This window comes from Alligator sinensis, unplaced genomic scaffold (genome assembly GCF_000455745.1).
Source record: "Alligator sinensis unplaced genomic scaffold, ASM45574v1 scaffold1296_1, whole genome shotgun sequence".
Lineage (NCBI taxonomy): Eukaryota > Metazoa > Chordata > Crocodylia > Alligatoridae > Alligator > Alligator sinensis.
This window is the reverse complement of record NW_005842865.1, coordinates 393,423-408,363: the sequence shown is the minus strand read 5'-3', so window position 1 is coordinate 408,363 and position 14,941 is coordinate 393,423. Positions and strand designations below refer to the sequence as shown.

General features: G+C 43.2%; 1 protein-coding gene across 1 annotated transcript in view; it reads left to right on the top strand.

Annotated features, from left to right (window-relative positions):
• Positions 1–14,941, top strand: part of MAP4 (microtubule associated protein 4) — a 164,922-nt gene that overhangs the window by 34,125 nt on the left and 115,856 nt on the right. The window contains 1 exon segment of the mRNA XM_014525701.2: positions 4,047–4,115. Coding sequence (XP_014381187.2) covers positions 4,047–4,115 — 69 coding nt within the window.

The following is a 14,941-nucleotide window of genomic DNA, read 5'->3' as shown; positions in this document are numbered from 1 at the left end:
GGTGAGGCTTAAGCCTGTGCCTTCAAGGAGGGTTAGCATACCTGGGGCGGCAGGAGTGAATGTGATTATGGCTTTCCAGTTGGTTTCTGAAGCAGGTTAGGGGGCTGCAGAAGGGGATCCTGCCTTTCTCCTGAGTGCTTTTAAAAGAGGTGCTCTGCTTGCCTGATTTTTTTTTTTTTTTTTTTTAAGCTGTTTTTTGCAATACAGGAGTAGACCCTTGTATTGACTTCTGTGATGCACAGGATGCAGTGTATTGCAGGAGATTAACATCGCACCGAAGGAAGCCATGTTTGCTGAGCTAATTTGAAGCGAGGAAGCACAGTTGACTTTGGGCATTGACGTACTCGCAGTTGTTTTAGTCCTAGTATTTTTGGGGATTAAACAGTCTAATTTGGATAATTTCACAAGGTGTTTACAGAGCTCCATCTTGCTCAATGGTAAAAGACGGGGAGTGTGGCTGCTGGCTAAGATCGTTGTCCAAGCGAAACTTAATTATGGACTGCTGTGCGTAATCCTATTGCCAATAGATGGGGCACATCTGATAGTACAGCCCACCCAATGGGGCTCCTTGCAATCAGGTGTGGTTCTGCTCTTATGTAGACTTGCCTGGGATTGCTAATGACTTGGTTGACAGATGTAGTGGTCTATAGAAACGTGGGCCTCTGGTGACTGCCCATCCATGTGATACTTGATCTCAGATGCTTGAGCCTTGAATCTGCAGCCATTATTCATTCAGGACATGATGCTCATCTCTGCGGGTATGACAAACCCCCTGTGAATCAGACTGTAAATGTCAGTATTATGTTATCACTTAATCTAGGTTAAAATTGGAGTTGACTCTTTTTAACTTGAAAGACCCTCTAAAATTACCAAAGAAAAGGGAAACTGCTACCTCTGATGCAGATTGACAAAAACACGTGATAGAGGCATAGGAAACTTGGAGCTATTGAGCTCTATGGGATGTTTTTAATGTATATGTAGTTAAACAGCTCTGGCTATTTTAAGTTCTTTTCATTTTTAATAACAAATGTCTCCTGCCTGTGTGGAGACCAGCACTTCCTTTGTTACAGATGCCACACCACTGGGGCCTACAGCAGAATCTGCCTGATCTGCACATATTTTCATGCTTCCCCTGTCTGCTATTGTTCAGCACTCAGATGTCATTGCAAAGCTGTCATTATTCTTGCAAAATGTACAGCACGCTTACCGGCAAACCGAAGCAGCTTTATAAATGGAGCTAAGTTTGCTTTGCTTTTCATTTGTTTGTTCACCCTTCCACAAAATTCAGCAACGTGCCATAGGCCTTCCAGTTGTTGGTGTAAATTAATGAGGTCCTATTGTAGTAGTAAAATTCCAGCTCTCCTGAAGACGGTGCAGCCATTGCTCTTGTTGACAGTGTAGGAGTAGGAGGTCCTGGGGTTCCTGTAGTATCTGAAGAGCTGGCTGGTGTGAGTTTTATAGAAGAAACTGGAAAATTAATTTACACTTTCCTTTAGGAAAAATGGGTCGGCTCAGAGAGAACTCCTGTAGGAGTACATGGAAAGACTTCTCTTTGCTTTAGTGGGTCAGGTCCTTAGCAGTCTAAGGTAGCTACCACTGATATTGGTTTAATAAAAAATATCATCTCCACTATGAGTCCTGATTTGCTTTTACCACTAATATTAGCATTCTCAGTTAAAACACTAGACTGCCAGAAAGGGCAACTAGTACCCCTAAGTAGTTGGGCAAATGACATTTTAAAGGGTCACTGTGCCTGAGACGGCTTAGGAAAAACTCATGCCTCAGTGCAGTGGTTCTCAAACTTTGTAGACTCAAGGCACCTCTGGGAAAGTGTCAGCTCTTAGTTTTGCTCTTTCTCTACTGGAAGATAAAAAAGAGCAGGATTTCTTTTGCAAAGACCACAGCTGGATTCCTGTTTTGAAATCTCTGGGTTTATCTTGTGAATTGTGTTTGTAAATCTAATAGTGCTATCATCTTGTGGCACCCTTGAAAGGATCTCGTGGCACCCCAGGGTGCCACAGGCTGAATCATTACCTCGGTGCATAAGGAATCAGAGGAGCTAAACCTGCTCTTAAGAAGTAGCAGATTTATTGCTGCTTTGTGATCCTTGCAGTCTCTTATCTTTACTGTTCACAACTGAAAAAATGGGATCAGTTCTTAGGAGTTAAGCAGCACTGCTTGGAAGAAAAGATAAGGAAGTAGTCAAAGATTGTCTTTATTGCAAGGGGTTTGATTTTCATCATCTTAGTAAATGGCCTTGTAACGTCTGCTTGAAGTGGTTGCCTGAAGTCCAAGAATTCTGGCAAACTAAACTCCAATGGGATCCAGCTGTTAAATGGTTATGATGCGTTTTAGAAAATGACTGCTTTCTGATTTTAAATTGTAGTCCTTTTACAAATTTTGTGGAGCAGGATGCAGGGTGGGTATGGTTACCAACTAGCTAAACAGTCCCGGGTTGGAATTGTGGCATCAGTTTCAAGTTGTCTCAGCATATTTGGGGGTCAGAGAGAGCTGCTTGGGTAATAGAGCAATACATGCATTTTCTTTAAAATTATAGTACTGCAGGCTGCTAATTTCCATTATGCTGCTTGTCCATAGATCTCAAATAACTTTTCAAAGATGCATAAGCATTTTTCATATTTCATGCTTGGGGAAACTCAAAATGATGCGACCTTCCAAGGTTGCAGAGTACCTTGATGACAGCGTTTTGGATTAAAACTAATTTCCTCTGGTTCCCAGTTGTTTTACCTGTCCGTGGGGCCTCAGGGCTTGTTTGCCGCCTTTGAGTTTTTTTCAGGTAGGGTGCAGATCCTAATACTCTAGGAAGGTTCTCCCTTAAGCAGTCTGAGTGGGGTGGGCTCTGCCTGCTCTTGAAATAGTGAAAGTGCTGATGGAAACTAAAGGAGCTAGATAAGTGCTGGTTCTTCAGCAATGCGCCGCCTTCTGATTTCTAAGGCTTCATGCAGATAAGATCAATTAAGTACTCCTATGTAGCTGACACGCATATAAATAACCTCACATATACCTCTTCACCATTTACACTTTGTAATCTGTCCAAACTGAAATGTTCTTATATGTAAGCACCCTGAACCATATGTATTGATTGAAAGTTTGGCTAGGAGAAGTACAGCAGTTTTCTGCATTGGTCCTGAATTGTAAATTGGAGAAGAAAAGTTTTGGTTTGGGACTCTAGTCTTGCTGTATCACCTAGAAAATTAACTCAACCTGTTTCAAGCTTCCTACCTCTAACATAGTTAAAGGATGGAACCAGCCAGGTTCTGTCCTATGCGGTGTTTTGGAAGATCCATAAATTAAAAGGATAAAGTAACAGTCTTGTTTTGAAGCAGTTTGAAATATAGGATTTAAATGTCACAGTCTCCTTTAAGGTTCAAATATTCTCTGTAAGAGAAAGGGATATTACCTGCCAAAGGACCTTGCAACACCTGGAGACTCTTGATATGTCAGTGTATGCTCTACTTGTAACCAGAGCTTTGTGTGATATGATCTCGCTCCTGAACTGGTTTGGGAAAGTCACATGCAGGCTTTTCTTAAACATTGTGCTCAAGTTCTTTGGCTAATGTACAGCCTTTGATTATAATGATAGCATCCACATGCAACATAGCAATCAGCAGTAAAGCCAGGAGAGCCTAGCATTAATAGATGCATATAACTTCAAAGATAAGATGCACCTTATTAACATCCCTTTTAAGGGACATTTGCTACAGACCTTCCTTCAGAAGCAAGATTAACCAAATGTTATGACTTGGCTAGTGGGAACTGTGAAATGAATGATTGCACTAGTCCCTAGTTATACTGTTTTGGGCCTGTTTCGTGGGACTGTTAAGTTTCTCAGAAGATGGCAAATATTTTATTGCAGAGAGAAGGCAGCTAGAGTGGCTGCCTAGAGAGCTTTTGTAGCAGCGTAGAGGAATCGACCCAGCCTGGAGAGAGAGTTTGAACTACTTGTTAATCAAATTTCAGGAAGACTCTGCATAGGCAGGGAATGACATCTGCCCACAAACTGATATTCCTTGTGGTTGTTACAGGTAGCTCTGCTTCCGGACCAGCAGCTGTACTAGAGAATGGTGACCATGGCATAGGAGACTACAACACAGGTAAGTGCGGGAGATCTGGGTGAAACATAGGGCTTTGGGGGACTTGGCTGCACCAGGAGGAAACGCTTGCCTCTAAGCGAGCTTCATTCTGGCAAAGAGCGTTCTTTTGTGCGACTTTCTCTTCCCAGCCCATCTTGAGTTTTATTTCTTCGAACTTTTAAGTTAGAACTGTTCCTTCTGTCCCAGAATTACACGTATGTATGAAGGACTCTAGAAAACTTCACCTACCTTATCCGTAGTTAACCTAGGACAGATGCTATCTAAAATACTGATATTAAACTTTAACTTTTTAAGGGATTGCAGATACTAATGCATCACTAGAGTGTACCTTTCTACTGGTTCTTTGTTCAGTTCCCAAATGCAGCTGCCATTATGATGCACCTCCAGTCTACATACGTATTCTCTTAATGTTAGTTTTGGGTTTCCACTAACTGGCTCCAGCAAAAATTCCCTGGTTGTTCTGATCTAGCTGTTCATCTTCTCTGGTATGTTCTTTCTTTTCTCCCAGACTCTTCTTCCCTTAAAACCTCTTCTAAACTCACTCACTTTGGCAACATGCTGGAATTTTAAGGACATTCTGAAACTTATTCTTCTTTTTCTCTCTCTCTTTTTAACAGTAATTCTAGAATAACTTTCAGTTTTGAGAAACAAACACGAATAGGTGGGCAAATCTTACGTTATGGGGGACCTGAATGAGCGAGTCATCTTTATGTACAGTACTTTGCAATGTGTTAAATCACTGTTTCACTTGTCAGTATATCAAGGCAGTCCCTTTGAGGAAGACACCTTCCAGTTAACTGAGAATGGCAAGCGTTCCAGTAGGTAACCATTAAAGGGAAATAGCACAGCACTATATGCCAGTATATACACAGGGCATTTTAGCAATCCGTACTCCACTAAGGATAAGGATGGGGTTCTTGGCAGTTCTTTATCATCCTTGGCACTAATCAGAGGGGTTTCCCTGGCAGACTAAAGCCAAATGCAGTATAATGGCAGTGATCCAGCCTGGCTCAAATCTGTGTTGTCCAGCAATAGCATTCTTTGCTTCTGCAGGTCTAGCTGTGAGGAAGGCAAACCTGAGGTTGAAGGGGATGGAAAACGCTTATGCATGTCAATATTCAGGCTTTAGTTACATGTGGTCATACCCACACATACCTACATTTTTGGCAAAGGATGAGAATTTTTAATTAAAACAGGGTTTGGGGGGGTGTGTGTGTACCTACTTGGCAATGTAGGACTGCAGATCTTGCAGTTAAGGTGTCCCCCTGACCTTCACTAAAAATGCTTTGGATGCTCTTCTCAGTATTTATATAGATGTTGGAAAAAGTGAAATCCAGACTTGGCCCGCAGTGACACCATATGTAAGACTCACCAGCTCATGCTTTTCTCTTCTCAATGGTTGATTTGAGAGTTTGGGAATCACCTTCCATAGGGGCCAGTCTTGGACAATGAGTGGATGTTAACCCTTCAGATTCCAAATATTAAAAACGATCAAATATTTGTAGGCATCTGCAGCCTGTTAATTGAGGCTCAGATTGGAACTTGAATTTGTCAGGTGAAGTTTGCAGTCTTCTGGTGAGGCCTGTCTAAAGGCAACATCAGAGGGATAGGAATGGCACTCTGGAAAGCTAAGTTGCTATGCAGGCATCAGTTTAATTAGGGTTTTCAGAGTGATGGGAAATGCACACAATGCCAGCTTATTTCCTCGTCTTTTCAAAATATCTCAAACATTGAAGCTCATATGGCTTGTTAGTTAATAATAGACAGAGAATGCTATTTAGATGCACAGACACAGGGAGTTTTCAGGGGTTGGAAGTGAGATGCAGAATTGACGAGCTGCAAAAATGCAAGCCGACCGTTTCAGAAAGCAGGCGCAGCAAAGGGCGTTCATTTTCTAGACCCTCAGACCAGTTGAGACGGACAGCTGCTGGAGGAATAGATGGACTAGAATGAGGCCCTGGAGAGCTTTAAAAAAATAAAGCCACGTTTAAATGGGTTCCTGAAACTAACAGGCTTTACTGGAGGTGTTCGGGAGATGGGTGCGATGTAATTCTGGGAATTGGGCGCATGAATGCATGCGACTTTTAAACCCCCGGTCTAGGTGGTCGCATGCCATTTTTTTTTTTTTCTGTTGTGGAATGTGTGCAGAGTCTGACCGGCACGCTGACTTGCTGAGTTTTATTGCATGCAATGTTATGTGCAGATATCTGATGTGTGCAGAAGTTGGGATTAGTCAGATCTCAGAAAAATGCATTGTTCTGTTCTCTTCCCTCCCGTCCTCTCCCCTCTCTTTTTGCCAAATGAGCAATAACTCCCCTGGATAGTGTCTGGCTATTCCGACACGCAGGGATGTCGGTTGCTGCTGAGGCAGTTTACAGCGTGAGACTGAACCCGGCAGAATGCTGCCAGCAGAACTCTGCTACGAATACAGATACATGCTTAATTTCTGCATGTCAGATGGTTGTCATGCTGCAGCGTGAGTGAGATTTCAGATTTATAATAAAGGAAACTTTTCCTGTGCGCCTAATCTGGTGTCTGGAAAATCTGCTGCCTGCATTAAATGAACTCTTGCTTGATGCGCAGTTTGTTGCGTTAATGTTCATGTTTACTAATGACTTCCGCTTTTTTGCCCCTATCCCTGTCCCTTTCCCTCCTCCTATTTCTTTCCCTCCTTTTCTATTTTCTCCTCCTAGAAGCCTAGACTGTCTCCTAATACTGGGGCTGCTACTGACACAAGACCAATGTACTTTTGTACCTGCCATTACACTTCTAAAACCTTCAGCATTTTACAGAGCTCTTGCTTTCCGTCCCTGGACTTTACGTGTAGAAGAAACCAAAGGGTAGCTGTACTGTCCCACTACTGCTGTCGGCCGATCAGTCCTCCTCTCCCTCTGCTCTGCAGTGCTTGTTGAAACCCTCCTTTCTTTGTGTAAGCACAAACGTGCATGACTGATTTAACTGCACTGTTTTAGCAACTCGTCAGTGTTTTTGTGTGTGGTTTTTTTTCCCAGTCACCTTTTTATAATTCCATTATTTTTTTTATTTAATCATTATTATTTTTAATTTTATTTGAAAACCTTTCTCACTGGGGCTAACCAATAAATCTAGGCTGTGCTTTCATAGGTGTGGGTCCACCACGACTGCAGCTCTCCTGCCCTCTTCCCCACCACTGACCACACCCTTGGAGTAATCCTGTTCTGCACCTGCCTTCACCCTACTGCTTTGACACCTTGATAAGATTTTAATTTCTAACTACTCTTTTTGTTCTGAACAAGTGTCTCCTTCATATACTCTACTATAAAAGCATTAAAGATAACTGCATCTCAAATCGGTATCTCCTGAGACGTCAGTATATTGATCTCCCGTTCGGGGCGCGCTAAATCCCGTTGTCGTCCAGCTGGTGTCTGCTAATTCGTAATTGAGGGCGGGGTGGGGAAAAGGAAAAGAGCGATTGCTGTTGGACTGCAAGTCTCAGTAAAGCACGGTTGCTTTGATCCCATACTGGTTATGTCAACCTCGAAAGCAAGACAAGAATTCTGGTCTCATTAAAGTTTAATGCATGTTGACTGCTGCTGTGGGAATAGCATGAGACTAGGCTACAAATTCATTTTTGCCTGTCATTGGCAAAAAATATCTGAAGAACGAATTTGACTAATGGAGAAACAAAAATATAGGCCACCTGTCAAGAATTGCATCTAACTTGGAATGATTCTCCCATTAGTAATTTTGATGTGGTGCCAACCGTATCGAATGAAGCGACAGCGCCTCTGGCCTCCCATAGCTCTCTGTAGGTTTGGCAGATCATTGGCAGTGGCTAGTTCTGTCCCCACGTAGTTGCAATTCATGTGAAAAACGACTACAAGTGTAGAACTGGCATGCAAATTTGGAGGGTTTTTCCCCCCCTTAATCTCCATGCTCAGAGGGGCTTAGTATTGTTTCTGTTTATATATACCTGCTCTCATGGTTCTCATTTTCTTGCGCCTTTTTCTGCTACTAATGTAGATTTAAAAATAACTATTTTCTTGCATACCACCCTGCTTCTATCCCAGTAAGACCACATCTTGTATTTGGAAGGCAGAAGGTAGGAAAAGAGACTTTTTCCGAAGTCACGGCCGAGAGACCTGGCTGCATGCAGCAGCTCACTTGCCCTCAGTCAGCTCACTAGGTTTTGCTCAAAACAGCTAGTATTGAAACCGTTTCACCGCGTTGGCTGTGGCTGTGAAAGCATTAACACTGGACTCGATCCCTGCAGCTTCCTGGCCCCTGTAGCACAGCATCTCCGTGCTTCTATTCCAATGAAGAAAAATCAGCTCCAGACCCACCCCAATTTTGGAGGGCTGATTTTATTTTTTATTTTTTTTTGGTCAAAGGTGCATCTGGTATGCGAGTTAATACAGTCCGTTCCATAGGCATAAACTGCTAGAACATAGGAACAACTATAAACTCAAGAGGACGAAGACTTAAGGTTTTTCTAGACCAGGAACTATTCTGAATTGCTCTGCTATAAAATCAAAAACCAAGTCAAGGCTAAGTTTTACGCGGTGTTCGTGAGCGTGAGCCTCTTGCACTTCTGGTCTTTTGGGTTTGAAGTTTGTCTCGTGGAAGCACTATCACTCAGCCACTGTGTTCCTTTCACCTACCCCCCAAATAAAGCCACTTTTGGGGTTGAGCACAATTGCTTTGGCTGAGCACAGAGCTGTCACACATGCTGTAGGAAAAGGATACCGTGTGCAATTCAGTCTGAAGTAGAATGAGACTTTTCAAATTGGCAGGAGGCAAGAGCTAGGAGGCCAGTCCTCTGATTTGGGTAAAGGCATCTATCAACTTTTAACGAGGAGACTTTCACCCAAACACTTGACAGCATCAGAGCGGTACCGAACACAGTACCATGGCGTTCGGTAGTGACTCGCTGCAAGTGTCGCTTGTTGAATTGGCACGGCCCCTGGCTGCAGCTCTCGGGGTTTTCTTTGGAGATGTACTGCTGCATCCCTCTCTGGAGGGCTCACCTGCCCCTCTGAAAGATAACGCATCAGAATTGCTATGTTGACTCCTGCTTGTAATCAGCCTGTTAAGTGATGTGTATCAGAATTTGAGAGACTTTTTAATTTTCAGTTTGACAGGAAGTTATTACTGCCTTTACTCACCATTCAAAGCCTAGTTAAGGCTGACAGCTTCATGATACCAATTTCCAGATCTTTGAACAGCCGGTATTAGCTTTGTCCTATGAGATGGGTGCACGTTCAGTTTATTCTGATGAGATGTTATAGATTAGACAATAGCTTACGTAGGAAAATGAAAGTGTTCGGTAGTCTCGTTCTGATCCGTGGTTATAGGCATTGCAGAACTGCCGTATGATTTCTACAGACTGGCAATCTGGTTAGCGGTCGGGACTAGACTACTAGGTCGTGACTGAAGTATTTTATTAGAATAATTTGTCTTGAGGAATGGGGTAAAAATGGCACTTGGGATTGAAGCTGTGTTGCCAAAGTTCAGCATTCGGCCTTTCTGCATTTTTGTGGTAAGCAGTCTTTAGCAACAATCTGTCTGTCCCATGTAGACAGAAATATTCTGGATTTCCACTTCTCTGGAGGTCTGAAAAACGTTATCAATTTGATAAGCTTTCCTCATCTTGGGCAGGTTGGTCTCTCATAAAAAGTGCAAGGGAGCAATTCTGCTAGTATTGAGGAGCTTGTATGAAATAGGACCGGTAAGTGCTGCGTGGGAGAGGAAACCAGAGAAGGATACCTCTATACTCGAGTACTGTAGACTTTCCGTTGGAACAAAAAAGCAATTTTCCCTCTGTCTCGAATGGGTGGTGACTGCTTTGTCACTGCAGTCAAAGTGTGAGAGGCAAAACCGGTTAGTTGTGGAGTGAGAGCTTCCTTTATCAGCACCTAGAATTTCCCCTCGGTTTTTACTTACTCAACCCCAAAGTATGTAGGCCTTTTTGTGGAGAGACGACGACTATCTAGACTTTCTTTGAAATTAGGTTAACACTTCTGCCTAGCTGGAAGGGACTTGGCTTAGTGATGAGACCGGGGTGGGGTGTGACAGGGGAGTCAGGTGGAGAGGAAAGAGACAATATTATTGAACCAACAGATAGTTTGGTGATATACCAGACAAGCGTTTGGGCAAGGTGAGCCAAGTAAGTCTTCCTTTGTACCTGGGCAATAGTGCCAGATGCCAGGAATGAGTGACTAAAGATGCAGCTTCCCAAATAACAACAACTTTCTTTTGCTGAATGGGCATCTCTAAAGGATTGCTTAGGAGGAAATGGCTGGTTCTGGTGACATTTGGCTAGGTCAGCTTGCCTTGCAAAAGACTCAAAGAACTTTAGCAAGTTCCCGGCTTGGCACTTGCCCCACCGAACAAAGCAAAATTTGATCTTAAACTGGGGCACCCCTGTGGATCCAGTCCCTGTGTCAAATACTACGGTAAATTATTCATTTCATTATACTTATCGCAAGGCCTCTACCTGTGGAGTTAATTTTTTTTCTGTTTTTCCTTTATTTCTGTATTTTCTTTTCATCATGGTTTTTGTTTGTTTGGGACTTTTGTTTTTGAAAGTAAAAAAAATAAAAATCTTTTGATTTCATTGTCGCGTTGAAATGTTCTTGACGGAGAATTTACTAACAAACAGATCAAAGACGTCATGCACGTTTGATGCTGTGACTCTTTCTGGAGTGAAATGTAATGCATGTTTTCGGAGGGAGGGGGAAGGGGGCCTTTAATCCTGGCACTGCTTTCCAATTATGCCTTTTGTAAGTCACAGAAAAATGTACTCTGCATCTTGCCGATGACTCAGTGCAGTAACAGAATATGCCAAAGTGCTCTTCACAAATAGCCAGGAAGCTACCACGCTTGTGAGTTGCTTTATTTAAACTTCATATGCTGTCCATGTGTGTGTTGCCCAGTTGCTAAAGATGATGTAGAAACTTCTTAGAGTATTTTATAACTTGATTCACATCTCTGAGCCTGTATGTTATGATTTTGGATTCTCGTAGTGTATGTATTGTGATGCTGTATACCATTTGGCTTAATAAACATCTTACACTAACCTCTCAATAATGCCTTGGTGAGTGCAAATCTTTTTGGCAAGCACATGGGAGGGGCTTTGTTTGTAGCTAAAGCCATGCAGACTGCCATTGATTGCCACCAGCAAATATGGCTTTGCCAGAGGCCGTTTTCCCGAAAGAGAAAGTGATCTGAAGGTTGGAATAACTTGCTCTCTAGTTACTGAAGAACCATTTTTGGGTAGCTGGTATAGTAAAGCTGGCTCCAAGTCCAGTCTGATTCACTGTTTAAATCACAGAACACCACTTCCAAGAATTAGGCCTCTTCTGCAACTTGCAGGGAACAAAACAGTCCCATGGGGGCTGCTGAGCTAGCTGCTCAATCCCATGTGGGCCACTAAGTACTTAACCACTCAAGTATTGTTTATAGGCACCCGCATGTGAAAACCAGATTGCCCATGACATTTAGGGCCCTGGCACACGTTACATTTGAGACATGATTAAGGTGTTTGTCATGATATAAATAGTAACCTGTCCCATGTTAGAGCCAATTTATGATGTGATAATACATCAAACAAACCACAAAGAGATTCCACATCTGTAACGTTTTTGTGGCTCGTTTGTACTATGCTTTAAATTGAGCGTATGGCATGTCAGGGCTGACCCATGACGGATCCCCGTGCTTGGCAGAGCATAGACGTCTGGCACCCAACTGTCCCCTACCTGATCAGCGGGCTCAGACTGGGGGCAGCATCAGGTCCTAGACCTGTCCGATCCCTGCAGGCAGTGCCTTGAGCCTGACATGAAGGAGCATGTCCCTCGCATCTGGCTCACTGTGGCTCAGACCTCTTAAAAGCGGGGCTGCAGCTGTGCACTGTGGGTTTCGGCACACGGGAAGCTTTCCAGCGAGCCACAGGGGTGCATTCCTCATGGGGGGGTTTTAAATGTTAGGCTCAGCAGCTCCGGCAGGACTGCCCGGGAGGAGGAATCGGAGGTTCCTGGCAGGGAGGGAAGCCCCTCGGCTCCCTCTCCCCAGCAGGGAGCCTCTGATTCCCCGCAGCTGGCAGCCTGGCATGAGCTGTGGGGTTTTCAGTCACCTGATTACCAGCCTGGTCCCAGTTCAAGTCCCCTGTAGGTTCCTGGGGACCAGCTGACAGTCGCTGATTGTCGGCCAGGCTGGACCCACAGGCACTTTTCCAACTTGCCCGTACAGGGGGAAGCCTGGATACAATGTCAGGCTTCCTCTGCACTGACAAGTAGCAATGATGCAGTTTGGATCTCATCCCCGATTCCACAATTGACCTCCTGCCATGCACGTGTGGCGTAACAGGTGGCACAACTGTTGGGATCGGGGATCGGATCCCATTGTGTCATTAAATGAACGTTTGCCAGGGGCCTTGGTCCCTTTGGCACTTCAACTACTGATGCATGCAGTCTGAAGGAAAACACCTCTTTTGGAGGGCTCATCAGAAAGAGGAGATACCTGCAAAGAGTAAAACTGCATGTTGTTCCAATGGGAGGAAACTTCTTAAAGGGTATTTGTACCAAATCTCATAATGAATATGACGGAGCTTTGGCTGCAACCCCATGGTCAAGATGGAATCTAATCTCTCTCTCTTGCACTACCTTGTAACTTCAGGTTGTATAAACCAGGTGGTTTGCATGTAAAAATGTTTGTCATGTGCCCATGAAGACTTTCTTCTGAGAGAGCTGAAAGCAGGGCATTAAAGAGTCTGGTTTCCTACTCCAATTATAGTTGCTCCCCTGCATCTTGTGCCGAGTTTCTCCTACATTTGGAGCCATGGTGGGTTTTCAGAATTCTCCACTGTTCACACCTTGCGCCTGGCTCTTTGCGGGGTTGAGCGGCGTTTCATCGAAGTATACGTTCACCAAGGAAGAGTTGCTGAAAAGTCGTGTTCCTTACAGACTGTTGAAGGGATAAAGGAGTAAGACAAAAAAAAGAGTTGGAGAACATCATAACTTGGGAGCAGGGCTTCAGCAGTGTTGTTAGCTACGTAAGGCAGCCAGAAGGGCCCAGTAAATGACTCTTCTGCATGAAGGAGGAAAGCCCTGGGTGGTGAGAGAATATTTGCTGCTTTTTTTTTTTGCTACCCCATGATGCCCTCCTAGACCCACTCAAAGCTCAGCAGACAGAAGGTCCCTGTCCTGCAACCTCTTTTTTTTTTTTCCTCTGCCTGGGACTCGGAGGGCATAAACTTAATTAAAAGCTTAACTTCTTAAACTAGCAGTGAGGTTGAGCGTAATCTCAATAGTGTTGAAGTTGAAAACCCTTTTCAAATGTTGTAACTTGGTCTATCATTAAGTTTATAAACTTACATTTGTAAAGTGCAGCTTGAACTCTTCCTCCTACTTCACATTTATGGGTATGCCATGAATAGGATAATTCTTATTTAATAGGGCTTCCAAGGGGCTGCTGCCTAGCGGGTAGAGTCGGGCACCCACAGAACTGGAGGGTGACGCATAAGGACCTAGATGTAAAGCTGGCACTTCACGAAAAGGGAACAATAATGCATTGTATCACTGTGTTTTCCATACATCTGGTGGGTTGACTTTTTGACCGCACTACTTGAGATCTCTTCTTAACATTTGAAACAGCTAAAGAGTAGAGCAATTTATAAGCTAATTTTCAGCCAAGTATAAATATCTTAATGTTTTCAATGCCTCCTGGTTCACTGAAAAGGCCCTCAAAGAGTTTTCTATTCTTTTGCCTTGTGTACAATTTAGTGACTTGCATCAATTAAATATAAATTTTAGAGATTTGGATCTGGAATAAATACAGGGGGAAAAAAAGCGTAACACTCCTGTGATAGTTGTTTTTGACATCAGTGTTCCCATTTTTATGAACATCTTGTATCTTGATTGGAAATATTTTTCTTCTAAAAGTCCTGTTTCAGCTTAATCCTGTGGTGGTGATGAAGCACTTTTTTTTTTATTACATGGAGTATTACAATGATGGTAATAAACCGTTGATTGATAAATCATAGATACAATTTACATGGCTTATTACAATGATAGTAACTCCTCTCGGAAGTCCTGAATCTGTAAGGTTGAGAGGAAAGGGTGGAGTAGGATGGAGACGGGACTTCAGAAATATTTAGAAAAATGGCCTAATGAAAGTTTTGAAAATTTATTTTGTAATTTAAATTCATAGATTTTAAAAGCAAAAAGAACCATTATGATGTTCTCGATGGTGACAGGACAAGGAACAATGGGCTCAAGCTGCAGCAAGGGAAGTTGAGATTGAATATTAGGAAAAACTTTCTCACAAGGAGGGTGTTGAAGCACTGGAACAGACTCCCCAGAGAGGTTGTGGCATATCCGTCCTGGAAGTGTTTAAGACCTGACTAGACAAAGCCCTGGCTGGGATGATGTAGTTGGGGCTGGTCCTACTTGGAGTAGGGGGCTGGACTAGATGTGACCTCCTGGGGTCCCTTCCCACCCTCATTTTCTGTGTTTCTATAATCTCCTGGTCAAACTTATGCAATGCAGGCCACAGAACCCCAACACGTCGCTTCTGCATAAATCCAGTAGGTTCTTTAAGATGTAGTGCATCTTTAAGAAATAGATCGAATCTTGATTTAAAGCATTTGAGTAAATGAGGACTCCAAGTATGCTCCTTAGGTAAGTTGTTCCAATGGTTGATTCCTGACATTTTTTTATATGTAGCTCACTTCCTTATTTCTACTCTGAAGTTGGTCTAGCTCCAAAGAAACAAGATCGACCAGTGTAAGTTTTCCTCTAGATTCAAGACCCTTCTGCAGGGAATTTTTTTTACGTACAATTGCTTTTTAA